This window comes from Castanea sativa, chromosome 4, assembly GCF_040712315.1.
Source record: "Castanea sativa cultivar Marrone di Chiusa Pesio chromosome 4, ASM4071231v1".
NCBI lineage: Eukaryota > Viridiplantae > Streptophyta > Magnoliopsida > Fagales > Fagaceae > Castanea > Castanea sativa.
The window spans coordinates 41867670-41883361 of NC_134016.1; the positions used below are offsets into that span (position 1 = coordinate 41867670).

At 38.1% G+C, this 15692-nt stretch overlaps 3 protein-coding genes across 3 annotated transcripts; all 3 read right to left on the bottom strand.

The window, feature by feature from the left end:
• Positions 1–3233: 3233 nt before the first annotated feature.
• Positions 3234–3599, bottom strand: LOC142632928 (uncharacterized). Its single transcript, XM_075807239.1, has one exon. The coding sequence runs from the start codon at positions 3597–3599 to the stop codon at positions 3234–3236; it is 366 nt and encodes a 121-aa protein (XP_075663354.1).
• Positions 3600–6738: 3139 nt separating this feature from the next.
• On the bottom strand, positions 6739–8085 carry LOC142632929 (uncharacterized). Its single transcript, XM_075807240.1, has 2 exons — positions 7921–8085; positions 6739–7278 (listed from the first exon to the last, which is right to left on the bottom strand). The coding sequence occupies exons 1-2, from the start codon at positions 8083–8085 to the stop codon at positions 6739–6741; spliced, it is 705 nt and encodes a 234-aa protein (XP_075663355.1).
• A 4703-nt stretch (positions 8086–12788) lies between these two features.
• On the bottom strand, positions 12789–15201 carry LOC142631052 (transcription factor bHLH162-like). The gene is made up of 3 exons (XM_075805128.1): positions 14920–15201; positions 13227–13559; positions 12789–13116 (listed from the first exon to the last, which is right to left on the bottom strand). The coding sequence occupies exons 1-3, from the start codon at positions 15094–15096 to the stop codon at positions 13048–13050; spliced, it is 579 nt and encodes a 192-aa protein (XP_075661243.1). The 5' UTR covers positions 15097–15201; the 3' UTR covers positions 12789–13047.
• Between the last annotated feature and the right edge of the window lie 491 nt (positions 15202–15692).

Sequence of the window (15692 nt, forward strand, 5' to 3'; positions counted from 1 at the left end):
GCATCGTCCTAAGGAAGATTCCCCTAGTTCCCTAGAAAAGGAGCCTTCTACCCTTTCCTTGAGTGATGAGGACGAGGATAAGGATAAGGGAGATGTGGAGATGAATATAACGAGGGAGTAGGGGACGAAGTGGAAGAGGAGGACGAAGAGGAGGGTGAGGAAGAGGATGATGAGGACGGGGGTAAGGACGACAGGGGAACATCCTTTGAGGGAGGTTAAGGAAGTCAAGAGGACGATGGAACCCATCCCTTCATTCTTCTTGCAATTTGGACTGTCAATGACTTTTACCCGAAGATGACGACCAAAATATTCAAGGAACTTCGAGATCGTTATCAAATCCCCGAGAATGTCCCATTCGTCTGCCCAAGAAGTTTGAACGATACTATTCTAGGAAGACTGCCGACATTGGCATGTATGAAGCCAAGTTTGCGGCGGGATTGAGGCTGCCACTAACGAAACTACATTGTCAACTAGCCAATTATTTAGGTTTGTCTGTCAGTCAGATAACTCCCAATTCTTAGAGGATATTTATAGGAGCTGAAGTACTTTGGGGTCGTCTTAGTGGTGGCAACCGTCGGCTTACTCTCGATGAGTTCTTTTATTGCTGTAGACCCCAACACTCTCCTCGTCCCAAGGGATATATCACTTTGTAGCAAGGAAGATGTCATTCAAGCTGGTGTCAAACATGCCTGACTCAAATAGGAATTGGAAGAATAGGTACTTTTTTATTCAAGGGACAAAATGGGTGTGTCGTCAGGAGGAATGGAACACTATACCCCATGGCTTTGACAATACTTGAGGTATTGTAAAAGATTCAGGTTTAGTACCGTTAGCATTCTTACTTTGTATTCATTCATTTTCTATATATTTAACGTCGTCTGTTGCTTTCTCTGTTTCAGCTAGCGTTCGTCCACAAATAACCAACGAGTAGGAGGCTTTCATCCGTCATGTGCTAGAGATCCCTTTTGGTGAACAGAAGTGGAAGGACCTCATTACTCTAGACACACTCTACGCCTACTGTGGTTTTCCTGAGCCAACCTTTGTAGCTTGTAGATTGAACGCTTACTCTCATCGACGTAAGTGCCCACTTCCTTATTCCATTCCTACTTGTACTAACGTCTACCCTTCTAATGTTCGTCCTTTGTCCTTTACAGAAATGGTAGCAAGGAGGCAGAGGGCTTTAGTGAGGCAGTTAGCTGCAGCACACAAACAGCAACAGAAAGAAGGGGCCTCGACATTGGCTACTAAGGTCGTCGTCAAAGGGATGTCTAAGCAAAAGAACGAAGGGAGGGAAGATTGTCCGAATAAGAAAGGATCGGGTACTCTTGTTATTGATAAGTAGCCAAAGTAGTTATCGCCTCCTAAACCAAGCCATGGAGCTAGTAAAAGTTGTTGACGGTGAAGGGTCCTGTCGCTCAGAGAGCCGTTCGTCATCTACTCACGCATAAGGAACATGCCGTCGAGATGGTTGAATCAATCATCAAGGAGACGGATTTAGATCCTTGTGCTGAGCAGACGACTGAAGACTTAAGGGTGTCGGGTCTCTTCGATCTGTCTAGGGTATGCTCATTTCCTCAAACTTTGTTTCACTTTTTCGTTTATTCTTTAGCTTGACGTTTGTTTTGGTCTCAAGCATTGGTGTGCATGAAGGCGCTTCAAGATAGGTGCGTCACCCAAGAGGGGGTGATTTGTCGGTACAGGAAGTGTCAAGAGATTGAGAACAAGGAGCGAGATCAGTACAAGGAGGTCGTACATACCCTTAATGAGGATCTGATGGTTGTTACTAAGAAGCTGAAGGAGGAATCCCGTCTCTGAGAGGAAGCATAGAAAGCTAAGGCAGGTTTGGCAATGGAGTTTACAACCCTTCATGAGTAGACAGAGAAGGCCAAGGCCGACGCCGTGGCAAAGTTCAGGGCTTCTCAATCCTTTATTGATGCATACGTGTCTACTATGGTGATAGGTTTGACGACTGCCTGAAGCAAGTTGGGTCCATCTACTCAGACCTTGACTTGTCCAAGATCTCCATAACTGACCCAGTGCCGACGACTCCTGCTCGTGGTGATACCACTTGTGAAGAGTCTGATGATTCCGCTCATATAGAGGAGCAGGTTCATAAAGACAAAGGTGTGGTTATTGATCAACCCGTTCCTAATGGCACCGTCACTCCCTCGGTCCCGTTTGCTGAAAATCCTCCTACCAAACATGCTGAAAACTCGTCTGCTTTGGATGCTCCTTCTACTTAGTCTCTTACTTTTTGACTTTTATGTACTCCGTCTTATTTTCAAACAATAGTAAGTGCCCTCTTGTTTTCGGGTTTTATTGTAAACAATTTTCCCTTTTTTATGGGCCTTTGTTTAATATTTTTTATTACATCCGTCACTTTTAGTTCCCTCAGAGGATTTGGTTATGCTTTTTGGTTCCTAATGTGTTTATCCGTTTGCCTTAACATACACGTTAGGGCACACTTGTCCCCTTGAGGACTTGGTGATGAAGCCATCTACTTGGATATACCCGTCTACTTGGATATATCTATCTACTTGGACTTAGTATTTTCAAGGTATCCTTGGGATGAACTTGTCCACTTAGAAGTACCTATCCACTTGAATTTAGTGATTTAAAGGTATCCTTCGGGGTGAGTCTGTCTACTTAAGGTATCCTGGGGATGACCCTGTCCTCTTATGGACTTAGTAATGAACCCGTCCACTTAAGGACTCGATAATGTGAAGGCATCCCTTGGGATAAACCCATCCACTTATAGACTTAGTAATGAACCTATCCACTTAAGGACTTGATAATTTGAAGACATCCCTTACGATGAACCCGTCCACTTAAGGACTTGATAATTTGAAGGCATCCTTGGGGATGAACCCGTCCACTTATGGACTTAATAATTTAATGGCATCCCTTGGGATGAACTTGTCCACTTAAGGACTTAATCATTCATGTAGTTTTGTGGAGACGTATACATACACATTATATCTAATAACTCTTCTTATTAAGATAAATACATGCATAAGTAAAGAATTGTTCTTGAAAAGAATAAAAAGCTGCCCTTTGGGCTTAGAAAGTGCTGTAGATAGTAAAAACTAACTAAAAAGAAGTAAACTGAAAATGAGGAGTGGTGTTGTTCGTGCCGTCATCTACTGGTAGTATCTCTTTAGGTGCTCGGTGTTCCATGGATGGGGCAACTTTTATCCGTCTAGCGTCTCTAGGTGGTAGATGCCCTTCCTTTGTCATGACATGATTCTGTAGGGTCCTTTCCAATTAGGTCCTTTCCAATTAGGTCCTAGCTTTCCTTTGGAGGGATCTCTCGTGGCACCCGTCACCTTCCTCAAGACAAGGTATCCAACTTGGAAATCTCTGTATTTGACTCTGGTGTTGTAGTGCTTGGCCATAAGATCCTGGTATCGTGCTAAACTTTGTTTAGTTGTTGCTCTAATCGCGTCTACTAGGTAAAGTTGTAGGCGCATGGCCTCATCATGCCTACTTTCATCATGGTTCTTCACTTTGTAGCTTGTGAGTATGACCTCGGCTGGGATAACGGCTTCGCTCTCATATGCTACTTGAAACGGTGTCTCTCCAATAGATGTTCTAGCCATCGTCCTATATGCCCATAGCACACTTGGCAACTATTTTGGCCATATACCATTTGTCCCTTCGAGCCGAGTCTTGATTATTTTTAGCAAAGATCGGTTCGTGATCTCAACTTGTCTATTGGCTTAAGGGTAGGCAGGTGAGGAGTAGTGATTCTTGATCCCCAACTGTGAGAAAAAAATCCCTGAATAAGTCGTTGTTGAACTGCTTTTCGTTATCTGAGACCAAGACTTTGGGGATCCCGTACCTGTAGATGATGTTTCTTTAGACAAAACTTCGTATGCTTTTCTCTGTGATGGTGGCTAAGGCTTCAATTTCCACCCATTTGGTAAAGTAATCTATGCCGACTACCAACAACTTCTGTTTTCTTATAGCTATTGGGAATGGGCCCACTATGTCCAACTCCTATTGAGCAAAAGGCTATGGGGCCATCATTGGAGCAAACTCTTTTGTTGGCTGTCTAATGACATTGTTGAACCTTTGGTACGTGTCGTTGACTTTGACATAGGCTGGGGCATCCTTCTGCATGGTAAGCCAATAGTATCTTGCCCGAATTAGTTTGTGCACCAATGACCATGACCCTGAATGGTTCCTGTAGATCCCTTCATGGACTTCTCTCATGACATAATCTACTTCCTCGGGGCTTAAGCATTTTAGGTACAGGTGAGAGAAGCCTCTTTTATACAAAACATCCTTTATCAGGACGACCGTGCCGCCTAAACCTTCAACTTCCTTGCGGCCTCCTTACCATCAGGTAGTGTGTTGTCTTTCAAATAAGAAACTATTGGTGTGGTCCAGTTGCTTCCCGAGTTTATTTCCTACACACCGATGCCATCTATCAAAGGTGAAAGCTGAATAAAGGGAAGTACCTTACTGGGAATGAGCATGTGTTTTGCTGATGCGGCTTTAGTAAGACGGTTGACTTACTCATTCTCTTCCCTAGGGATTTAAACAAACTTGGCCTGAAGGTCGCCCACACATTTCCTTACTTGCTCCAGGTATTTCTTCATCCTTTCCCCTTTGCATTTGTAGTCACCATTCACCTGATTTGTGACCATCTGAGATTCGCAATACACAACCACACTTATAGCCCCTGCTGCTTTGGCGAGATCCAAATCTTACCATTAAAGTCTCGTACTCCGGCTCATTGTTGGTCGTAGGGAAGTCGAGACGAACCATGCCTTTAATCTCGTCCCCTTCTAGAGAGTGGAGGACTTCACCTGCTCTGCTGGCCTGCCTATTATACGAATTGTCCATGTGGATACTCCATTAACGATGCTTTTCAACCCCTTGGCCTTCTATATTGGTGAATTCCACAATGAAGTCAACAATCGCCTATCCCTTTATGGCAGTACGCGGGCAGTATTACACGTCAAATTCACTCAACTCGATTGCTCATAGCGCCATCCGTCTAGCGGCTTCAGGATTACTCATTACTCTTTACAGAGGTTTGTTTGTCAGAACGACCATAATGTGGGCCTAAAAATATAGTTTGAGCTTTCGAGCTGCGGTCACTAAAGCGAAGGCTAGCTTTTCCATTAAGGGGTACCTTTCCTCTAAGCCTCGGAGTGCTCGACTAGTGTAGTATACAGGCTTCTACACCTTGTTTTCTTCTCTGATCAAGGCTGCACTGACGACAACCGGGGAGATGGCTAGATAGAGAAATAGCTCCTTCCCAAGTTTGGCGAGACTTAGCAACGGAGGGGAAGAGAGGTGTGCTTTTAGGTTCTCAAATGCTTGTTGACATTCGACTGTCCATTCGAAGGACTTCTTCAGCATGTGAAAGAAAGGTAGGCATTTATCCATTGCCTTTGACAAGAACCTGTTTAACGCGGCTACCTTGCCGTTGAAGCTTTGTACTTCTTTTACGTTTCTTGGTGGCACCAACTCCATTATGGCCTAAATCTTGTCTGGGTTGATTTCAGTACCTCTCTAAGACACCATAAACCCTAAGAATTTTTCAGCCATTACCCCAAATGTGCATTTGCTCGGATTGAGCTTCATGTTATAAGAGCAGAGGGTATTAAAGGTCTCTTTGAGGTCGTCTAAATGCTTGTCTTCCCTTCGGCTCTTTACTAGCATGTCACCCATGTAAACTTGGACATTTCTTCCAATCTGATGCTCAAACATTTTGTTCATGAGCCTCTGATACGTTGCGCCCGCGTTCTTGAAACCAAACGGCATTACTTTGTAATAAAAGAGGCCTTAGCTGGTGAGGGACGAAGTTTTCTCCTGATCAGCTTCATCCAATTTGATCTGGTTGTAACGAGAAAATGCATCCATGAAGCTCAATAACTAGTATCTTGCTGTCAAATCTACCAGGATGTCAACTCACAGGAAGGGGTAGCTATCTTTGGGGCACGCCTTGTTTAAGTCCGTGAAGTCTACACACATCCTCCATTTTCCGTTGGCTTTCTTGACCATCACTACATTGGTCAGCCAGTCAGGATAGTACACATCTCCGATGAATTATGCATCTTACAATTTGTAGACTTCTTTCGCTATAGCCTTGTCTCACTCCTAGGCAAATACTCACTTCTTCTGATGAATGGGGGGGGGGGGGAAAGAGGATAATACATTCAACCTGTGCACCATGACTGAAGTGTCGATTCCGGGCATGTCTTCGTGGCTCCAGGGAAAGACATCCTAGTTTTCTCTTAGGAATGTTGTGAGTGCTTGGCGGATTGGGGGGTTGGCGAGGGTGCTGATTCTAGTTGTTTGCTCAGGCCTAGAGTTATCAAGGAGTATCTCCTCTAACCCCTTAACAGGCTCTGCAACCATCTGTCGTTCTTCTATGGTCATGGTTTGTAAGTGGTCATCCATCTCCAGCATTGCTATATAGCACTCGAGTGCTACTACCTAGTCCTTACGTACTTCTCCTATTATGTACTTAGTGGGAAACTTTAATATCAAATGATAAGTCGAAGTTACGACTTTCCATGAATTGAGGGTAGGTCGACCCACTATAGCATTGTAAGCAAACAAAAAGTCAACAATGAGGAATGTAATGTCTTTAGTGATTTGTTGTGGGTAATCACCAACCGTCACGGGCAATGTGATTGCACTGAGGGGGTATACTCTCGTTCCTCCAAAACCAACGAGCGGTGCGTTGGTCGGCACCAGTCGTTCTCTCTCAATCCCCATCTATTGGAACGACGAGTAGTAGAGGATATCAGTAAAGCTTCCATTGTCAACTAGGACCCAGTAAGTGTTGTAGTGCCCTACCCGTATGCTAACAAGGAGTGCATCATCGTGTGGGTGGTGTAGGCATCGTGCATCTTCCTCTGTGAACCCATTTATGGGGTTGTCAATCCGTGCCATCTTCGAGACAAAACCCATTAGCTGGATGGTCTGAACCATCTTAAGGTAGGTCTTGCGTGCCTTCCTAGATGAAACGGAAATTGTGGTACCCTCTACGATCATCCTTATGTCCCCTATGGGTGGCCTAAGGCGCTCGTTTTCCCTCCGGGTAGCCTGCTCTTGTGGTGGGTCTATCATTTCCTTGCTGACTAACCGTTGTAGTTTTCCCAGTCTAATAAGGGCTTCTATCTGTTGCTTTAAGTCATAGTATTCAGACGTGTCGTGATCATGATCACGATGAAAGTGGCAATACTTGTTTCTAGACCTCTTATTGGGATTTCCCTTCAACTTGCCAGGCCATGTCAATGTCGTATCGTCCTTGATCTGCATTAGGACTTGATCAATCAGGAAGTAATCGAGGTGAAGTTTGCGAACCTTCTAGGGGGGTTTGGAGCACCTATCCTCCTGTCGATCTCCAATCCTTGTTGTCTCCCGCCCCATGTCCTGCCATGCATCTTCTTGCCTTTCCCTCTTCTTGGGCTTCTCCTCTCGGGTTAGTAGCACGTCTTCTGCATTCATATACTTAGTAGCTTGATAAAGGACACCAGCATGGTTTTTGGGTCATTTTCGTATAAGGAAAACAGCAACTTCCCCTTCCTTAATCCATTGGTAAATGCAGCAACAAGTATTTGTCGTCAACTTTGTCAATTGAAAGGGCTTCTTTGTTGAAATTGGTTATGTAAGACTTCAGCGTCTCATCCTCCCGTTGCTTGATGCTCATCAAGCACGCAGTGGACTTTTTGTACCTGTGCCCCCGATGAAGTGCGAGGCAAACTGCACACTCAACTCCTTGAAGTACTAATGGAGTTTGGCGTCAACGTACTGAACCATACCTTTGCGAAGCCCTTTAGCGTGGTTGGGAAAGGTCGCCACATGATCTCATTCGCCCACGCCTTGCAAATGCATAAGGGTTTTGAATGACTCTAGGTGGTCTAAGGGGTCCTTAGACCTGTCGTAGGCTTCTACCTGTGACATGCGGAACTTCGGCGGAAGGGGGAAAGAAGTGACAGGTGCAGTAAAGGCTGAGTCCGTTCGATGGACTAGCTCGTCGAGGTCGCTTAATACCCGTCCTTTGAAGGCATTCATCATGAAGTTCATCCGTTCCTTCATCATCTGCATCTCGGCCACCATGTATGATGGAGCCGTATCTACTATGGATGGTCAGCTGGTATCTTGCTGCTCTTGTCTGCTTGGGGCATTACTGCCTTCGGGTCTTTCTCGGTCCCTTCTCTCAGTGCTGGTACCTTCTTGCTCATCCCCATGATTGTTGAGCTCTATGTTCCTTTGGCATAGTTGTTTCTCTAGGTCGTGGTTTTGCTTGGTGAGGCATTCCGCGGCTGAGGCGAGAGTCTGTACCTGTCTTTCAAGGGCAGTAGTGCGTGGTTCATCTCCTTGGTTATTGGTGGTTGCCATCGAGCGAGTGAGTACCATACAACTCTTTGTCCAGGAAGTGGTAATACAACTTCTACTACAATGAAGTTGTTGCTACGCGTTTCCCACAGACGACGCCAACTGATGATGCCAAAAAATCGTTAGTAAGTTGCACAGTCCTCACGTGCTTTAAACAAAACCTACGAAACAAAGAAGAAGAAAACCTCAAAAAGAGTACCAGTGTGGTACCAGCCAAATACCATCCGAAAGTTAAGTTAGAGAACTTTTACAACTCTAGAGTGCCAGAGCTGGGGTAAATTATGCGTACCTTGGTATGTGAGGATTTTGGGGTTTTTATAGTAGCGTAGAGCTGACATTCGTTTTTTGGTGGAGAAGGTCTTTCCTTGCAGGGAAGATCCTCATTAATACATGTATCTTGCAGGATCTTTTACTTAAAAAGGTTCCTTTGAATAGGGTTAATCGTGAGGTGCAAGACATTTCCTTATACATATATTTTTGGAGGTCAAGCTAGGCCACGCTGGAACAGTTGGCCTCTTTATTCTCGTCGGTCTCTTTATTTCCTTCGGCTTCTTGTCTCATCCGACGGCCTTGTCAACTTCATGGAGATGTATCATCAGATGTCATGGGGTTGTCAACCATATGGCACCACTGCTTTCGATGTCCGTCTGTTGTTATAAAGCCGACGAGTTTGGAGGGACTGTCGGCCTCTCTTTCGTGCATTGACTTGACTCTTATGACGAGAGAATCCTTATCAAGCATTAACAAAAATCCAAAGAGCAATAGAATTGTAGAGTTGGTGAATAATTTTTTAACCAAATTTTATATTAATAAAATATTATTTGCTATATGATAAGGAGTGGTGGAGCCATTTAAGGACCGAGGGGGGCCTTGGCCCCTACAAAATTTTTAAAAATAAACATATATATATATTTAAGAAAGTCTAAAAATAAACATAATTTTCATTTAAATAAAATACAATCCATAAATACTTATGTCCACAAATAGCAATAATTAAACATTCAGCATTTTTAAAATGAACACAGATATTTTAATTATTACCTCAACAAATAAAAGGGAAATTTTTTTAGTTTCATCTCAACACATTTAGGACTTACTTGTACACAGCAGTAGAAAAATTTAAAATTAGAAACTTTGTTGATGTGCCGCACCACCAAGTCTCCCACATAGTTGCAGAAACAATCTCTCTCACATAGGTGACTCTCTTTCTCTCTCTCTCTCTTCGTTGGGGACTTGACCTTTGTGTTCTTCTTCTCTTTCTTCTTTGCCTTCTTCTCACCACTACCTTCGCCTTCTTCTTCTTCTTCTTCCTTTTTTTTTTCTTTTCAAACTTTCAATTCTTTCCTTTTCCTCCCTCCCACTGTTGTTGTAGTTTGTTTAAAAGTAAAAGTTTTGTACTGTGTTCAAACTAGATAAGAAAGAGTGATACAATTTGTCATTATCATTGTCAGTGTCATGGGCCCCTCAATTTTAGAAGCTTGCGTGCCGTGGGCCCCTCATACCTGACTGTGTAGTGCTCTATCTATGCCACTAGTTGAGACCGGTTGACCCATAATCCATTGTTTTTAATTCTTTCCCAGGTTAGGCACTTTGCATTTGCTTTGTTTGGATTTTTTTACTTTACTTTTCATTGCTTTCTTTTTTATATTCCTTATAATATATTAATTATTATTATAATAATCAATATATTATATACAGTATATACTATATACTACTATATTAACGTGTATTTAGTTGTTGTTTATTATATTTTTTTTATGCATTGACATTTGAATGATTGTTTGTCTTTTATTTAGCAATCTTTGGACTATTAGAATTTTTTTAGTATATTTTTTAAATCTCAGTCATTTTATTTAATGAGTGATAATTTAATTTGATAAATCTAGGTTATGGGCAAGTTTAGGACTATTGACTCAGTCTTCAAAAAAAAAAAATGAAGATGGTAATTCAGAGAAAAAAAAAATTATATATGGCCCCCTAAAGATAAATTCTTGGCCCCGCTACTGATGATAAGTAAACTCGTGTTCTATATATAATTTTAAAATACATTAAATTTGAAACTTAGACACTACAAATGAGATTGTTATTAATCTTTAATTATCTTTTTTTTTTTGGTAACATAAAATGTGTAATAAAAAAATGTAATGCAATAATGAATTTGTTAAAAATAATCTAAGGCAAATTTATTAAGTGATATAATATTAATTATCAAGTATAATTTAAACCTTATAATCGTGAAATTAAAAAAAATTAAATTTTAATATTTTATAGATGATATAGATTTTTTTACACATTTTAATGAGAGAAAGAATTCGAGCTTTGAATGTCATAAATATTATTTGCTATTTTGCAAAGAACAAAATTTAGCTATAAAATTGATTGTAGTCTTAAGTTACAACTTTACTCAATATCTTTTTATTAGAGGTGAATTTCAACAAATCCACAAATTGTAAAATTTCTAGAAAATTAAAGATCAATAGTTATATTATCAATAAATTATTTAAATTGCAAATTTTTGTAATTTAAAAATTATGCATAAAATATAAGCTTATAGATCATATAATAAATAATATTCGATTGACACAAAATTTGACAGGTGCATTAAAAACGTAAAAAATATGCAATTCAATTATTAGATTTTTAAAATATATAGTAATTTTTATTTTATAAAGTAAGATTGTAGTTTTAAGCAACAACTAATTTTATAGCTAAATTTTGTTTTTTTACAAATATACGGGATATGATAACAACAATATTATGATTTTGTAAGGATATAAAAAAATAAAAAAAAAAATTATGAATTCAAGCATGTATAAGCATTAAACCCTCAACCAACTCTGGACCATTTCTTTTTGACAATCATACCTACAAAGGACAAAAATTGAATGGAATTTTTTTTTTTACAAACTTAAAAACACAGTACCTTCAGCTTCAGTTTTTCGAGTCAAACCACGCCATGTATATGTTAATGATTAACATATACTACTCTTGACTCATTTATATTTTCTATCTTTCTATTAATATTCTCTATCATCACCTACCTTCAACACGTTCTTTTAAAAGATCTCTAAAATTTTTATTTTCTTTTGATCAATATTTTCTTTAATTAAAAGATCTAGATGTTTTTTAACCCAACCCATTATGTAATGATTGATTTTAATATTTACTTACTTGTCATATGACTATTAAGTTTTTTTTTATATATATATATAGAATTAGAATAATAATATTATTTTTTTTATATACATTATTCTCAAAAATATATATTTGATTCAAGTCAAGAGTCCTATAATAACTTACTGGTATTACTTGATTTTCTTAACAATAAAAACTATGATTCAAAGTTCTCTCTCTCTCACAGCTTGTTGCAACAATTGAAAAAAAAAAAAAAAAACTAACTCATTTCAAAATTGATTTCTTAAAAATATAAATTAAGGGGAAAAAAAACTATATCAAAGCTTGGTCTCATCTTAAGACTTAGAGAGTTAGTTTGTATTTGGATGATTCTTTTTTATTGATTTTTTTTTTTTATACTTGGATGAATTTATTTCAATTGACTACTTATTTGTTTAAAAATAAGTTCTTTTTTTAGAAGAAAATGAAGTATAAAGAAAGTGTGTTTACTCAAATAAATAAAATAAGTTTATGATCTAGTAATGGACTATATGAAATTAATATTAGCTAGAATCCTCAATCATAATTTATAATCTAAATAAATTATGAAAAATGGTGTGAAAAAAAACGGCCTATCTCTATCTGTGAAACTTAGGTTGATACACTAATTTTTCTTTTGTATTTTTCACATTATCAAACCGAAAAAAGTTGATACACTTTCTTTGATATTTCCTACTAAACATTCTTATTGGACCTACGAAAAACACCAAACAAAAAGTAGTCTAAAAACACAATGCAGTCCTTATCATTTATTGGTCAGAAAAAGAAAATTTTGTGAGAACTCTTTGTCAAAACAAAACAAAAAATCACATTAAAAAAAAAAAAAGAAGCATTTGTGGGAACTAGCTAACTATAGGTGGGAAATGGCTCAGCCTTTCAAGACTTCAAGACTTCTTCTTAGGATGTGGACAATGGATTGCTTTACGAATTTAGAGCATTGATTAAGCATGCATTGAAAGCTTCAAACTTATTGGGCATATTACTCAAGAATCTGGTGACCTTATTTTTATATATATATTTAATAATTTTACTTGAATAAGAACTACCAGAAACTATAACAATACATAGAATTAATTAAGCACTCTATGTGTGTTAAATTCATCTAAAAATGCTCATAAAAGAGGTCAAGAACTATTATAGCAAACATGACACAATGTATATTGCTAATAATCAATGGATAAACATGTAGCTGAATGCTGAGGGCAATTCTAGCACAATACATGATACTAAGCTTCAATTCTAAATCTACAACAATATCTAACTTCAAATACAAATCGGCCATACAATACTAAAAATATTTTTTATTTTTATTTTTAACACTTTCACTAATTGAATGAAAAAGAAAGAGTACATAAGCCAGTCATGATGAATATTGACTAATTTCGTTAAATACATTTTTGGGATCATTGTCCCATTGTGATGACCAGCATAGTGGGAATTCAAATATTTAACTCTAGCTCCCATCCTTCTAGCTACTAATGAAGCATTTGTTGGATCAAAATAGCACATTCAGTTTATTAATTCTTGTAGTCTTTGGCACACCCTTGTAGTCTCAACACCAACTCTAGAAATTTTGACCTGGAAATTCATCAAAAAAAAGTGAATTGTATTAGCATATGTATATCAAACTTGATATTCACATATTATTTATCTACAAATTTGGGATTTAACTATTATAAAATATGTACCTGAGCATGAATGGTATGGAAAAGTTTATCACCCACAGTAGAATAACTAGCACTGACAACTTCAGCTCCTTCCTCCTCAAGAATACTAATAATTTCATACACCATGAAGCTCTTTTGCAACCCACTTATCACTATCACTTCGATACTGGAACCCAAGTCTCTTAAATCAAATACAGGCAACCTTGAGCCAAACATCATTGTATCCATTGTATTACTGCCATTTTCTAACCCCATTGCTTGTTCCTTCCGAATCTTTAATTTTTCTATGTTTTCCTTCAGTTGCGTTATATAGGAGGCAGCGTAATCGAGCTGATCTTGTTGTGAAATTATGTCCTGAGAGAGAGAAGAAAGAATTAGTAGTAGTAATTAAAATCCAAATAATTTTCTCCAAATGTCTTATAGCTCAACTAATATTTCATGATATCTTTAACGAACGCATTCGGGATTCAAATCCTCAATTTACCAATTATCAAATTTAAAATTAAAAAAAAATACTATAACTTAAAACTGATCAGTAAAATACAAAAACCATAGCAAGATCTTGTTCAGCTAGACTGGTACACTTGAGTTGAACTAGTAATAGGCTTAACTAGTAATGCCTTTAGTAATATGCTTTTTTAGTTGAACTGTGAAGGTCATTATGTCGTTGTGGTTGAAAAAGCTCAGGCACAGATACTTCACAGTGAAAACTTTGGAGATATTATAGCTACTTCACAGCGAAAACTTTAGAGACATCTGGCTAGCTATGCAATATGCTATAGAACCTTAAGATAGACATAATTCTTCATTTTTAAATTTCTTTTAAAACACATACTGAATTATAAGAGTTTCTGTGAGTCAAAACTGCGGAAAATGACAAAGACCCAGAAGATAGTTCAGCTTGCGGAACTCAAAATGACCACAGTGGTACCTTTCCATTTCGGAGAAAATGAGATATTATGAATTATTGCAGATATCTAGGGGAAAATACCAAAAACATCATTTTCGAAATGAGACAGAGACAAAATTAATTAATTAAATACAGCATATATACCAGACAATGTAACAAAAAGAAAATACTAAAAAATACAGTTTTTTTGGGTACAAATGATTGAGTTGAATTCTGTCCTTCCAAGTAAATTGGAGAAGAAAATTAAGTAGTGAATGAGATTAAAAACAACGAAATTCACCTCAAGAATAATTCCTTATCTGAGTTGGATATTCAAGCAGTGAAGCATCAATAATTTCATAGAAACAGTATGAGCTAGGAAGATGAGGTATTGGCAGATATTTCTTGGTTTCGAGTGGGAGGGAAGGCCTTATGGACCACATGAAAGAAAAACTTCAACCAATTACTACAAAGGTAGCAAAGAGATAAGAGCACTGTAATTACTATGCTATCCGTCGCAATTAATGTTCTTCCATCCAAGAATTAAAAAAAGGTCAGGAACAAGTTGTACCATATGTTTCACAACTACTGAATTCATTTGCTCTCTTTTTTTATTAACCTATTACTTGGACATCTACGTTGGAAACACCACGAAGAAAAAGATTAATTCTGGCAAAACCGCTGAATTTTAGAAACAATTATGATTTTGGATATCTTTCCCTCCAATCAAAGTTACCAATTTATATGATTAAAACAAAAACAAAAAGTTTATAGTATTTTTATTTATTAATTTAGCTTGAGCTTGTACAGATTTATAAAACTCACCCTGGTGGCTCTGAAGTGGTTGGCAGGAATAAGAGAAGAAAGCTTGAGGCATAGGCTTTTCATTTGCATTCTGCGATTTTTCTCCACCATCTTTCTATCAAGCTTGGATTTCTCACTACTGCTACTTGTCTTCATTTTCACTTTCAATCCTACTTCCCTCTCTAAAGCACGAAGCATAAATGCAAGAAATAAAGGTCTGAAACCAGGCAAAGAGAAACAATAGACAGGAAGAGTTTAGAATAAGAGAGGCTTTTTGAGCTCAAGATGTAAGCGTTTATATAGACAGACATGGTCATGGCTTTGAGGGGGTCATGTATAAGTACTATAGACTGTAGTAGCTTTGAATTGTTGGAAATGACGTAGGAAGGCTCCGATGTCAAAGGCCGCACGTTAAGAGAGAAGAGAGCTGGGACCAACACCGGCCCCTTACAACACTACACGGCTAAAGTGACCTTCATTTTCATATTTAATTTCACAACTTATTAATTTGTATCCATACACTACACATTAAATGCATGTCGTTTGTTAAAAAAATGTGACATATTCATATAATTAGTAGCTGGTAAAAAGTGTTGATCACTTACCACTATACAAATTAATAAAATATAAAATTAGATATACAATTAGATACAATCCACAAAAAATAATCCATCTTAACAATAATTATATAAAAAATGTTCACCAACCACAATCGGCATAAATCAATGGGCTGCAAAATTAGAAATGAAATTTATAAATATGTTTCTAAATTTTTCTTGAAATACGACAAAACT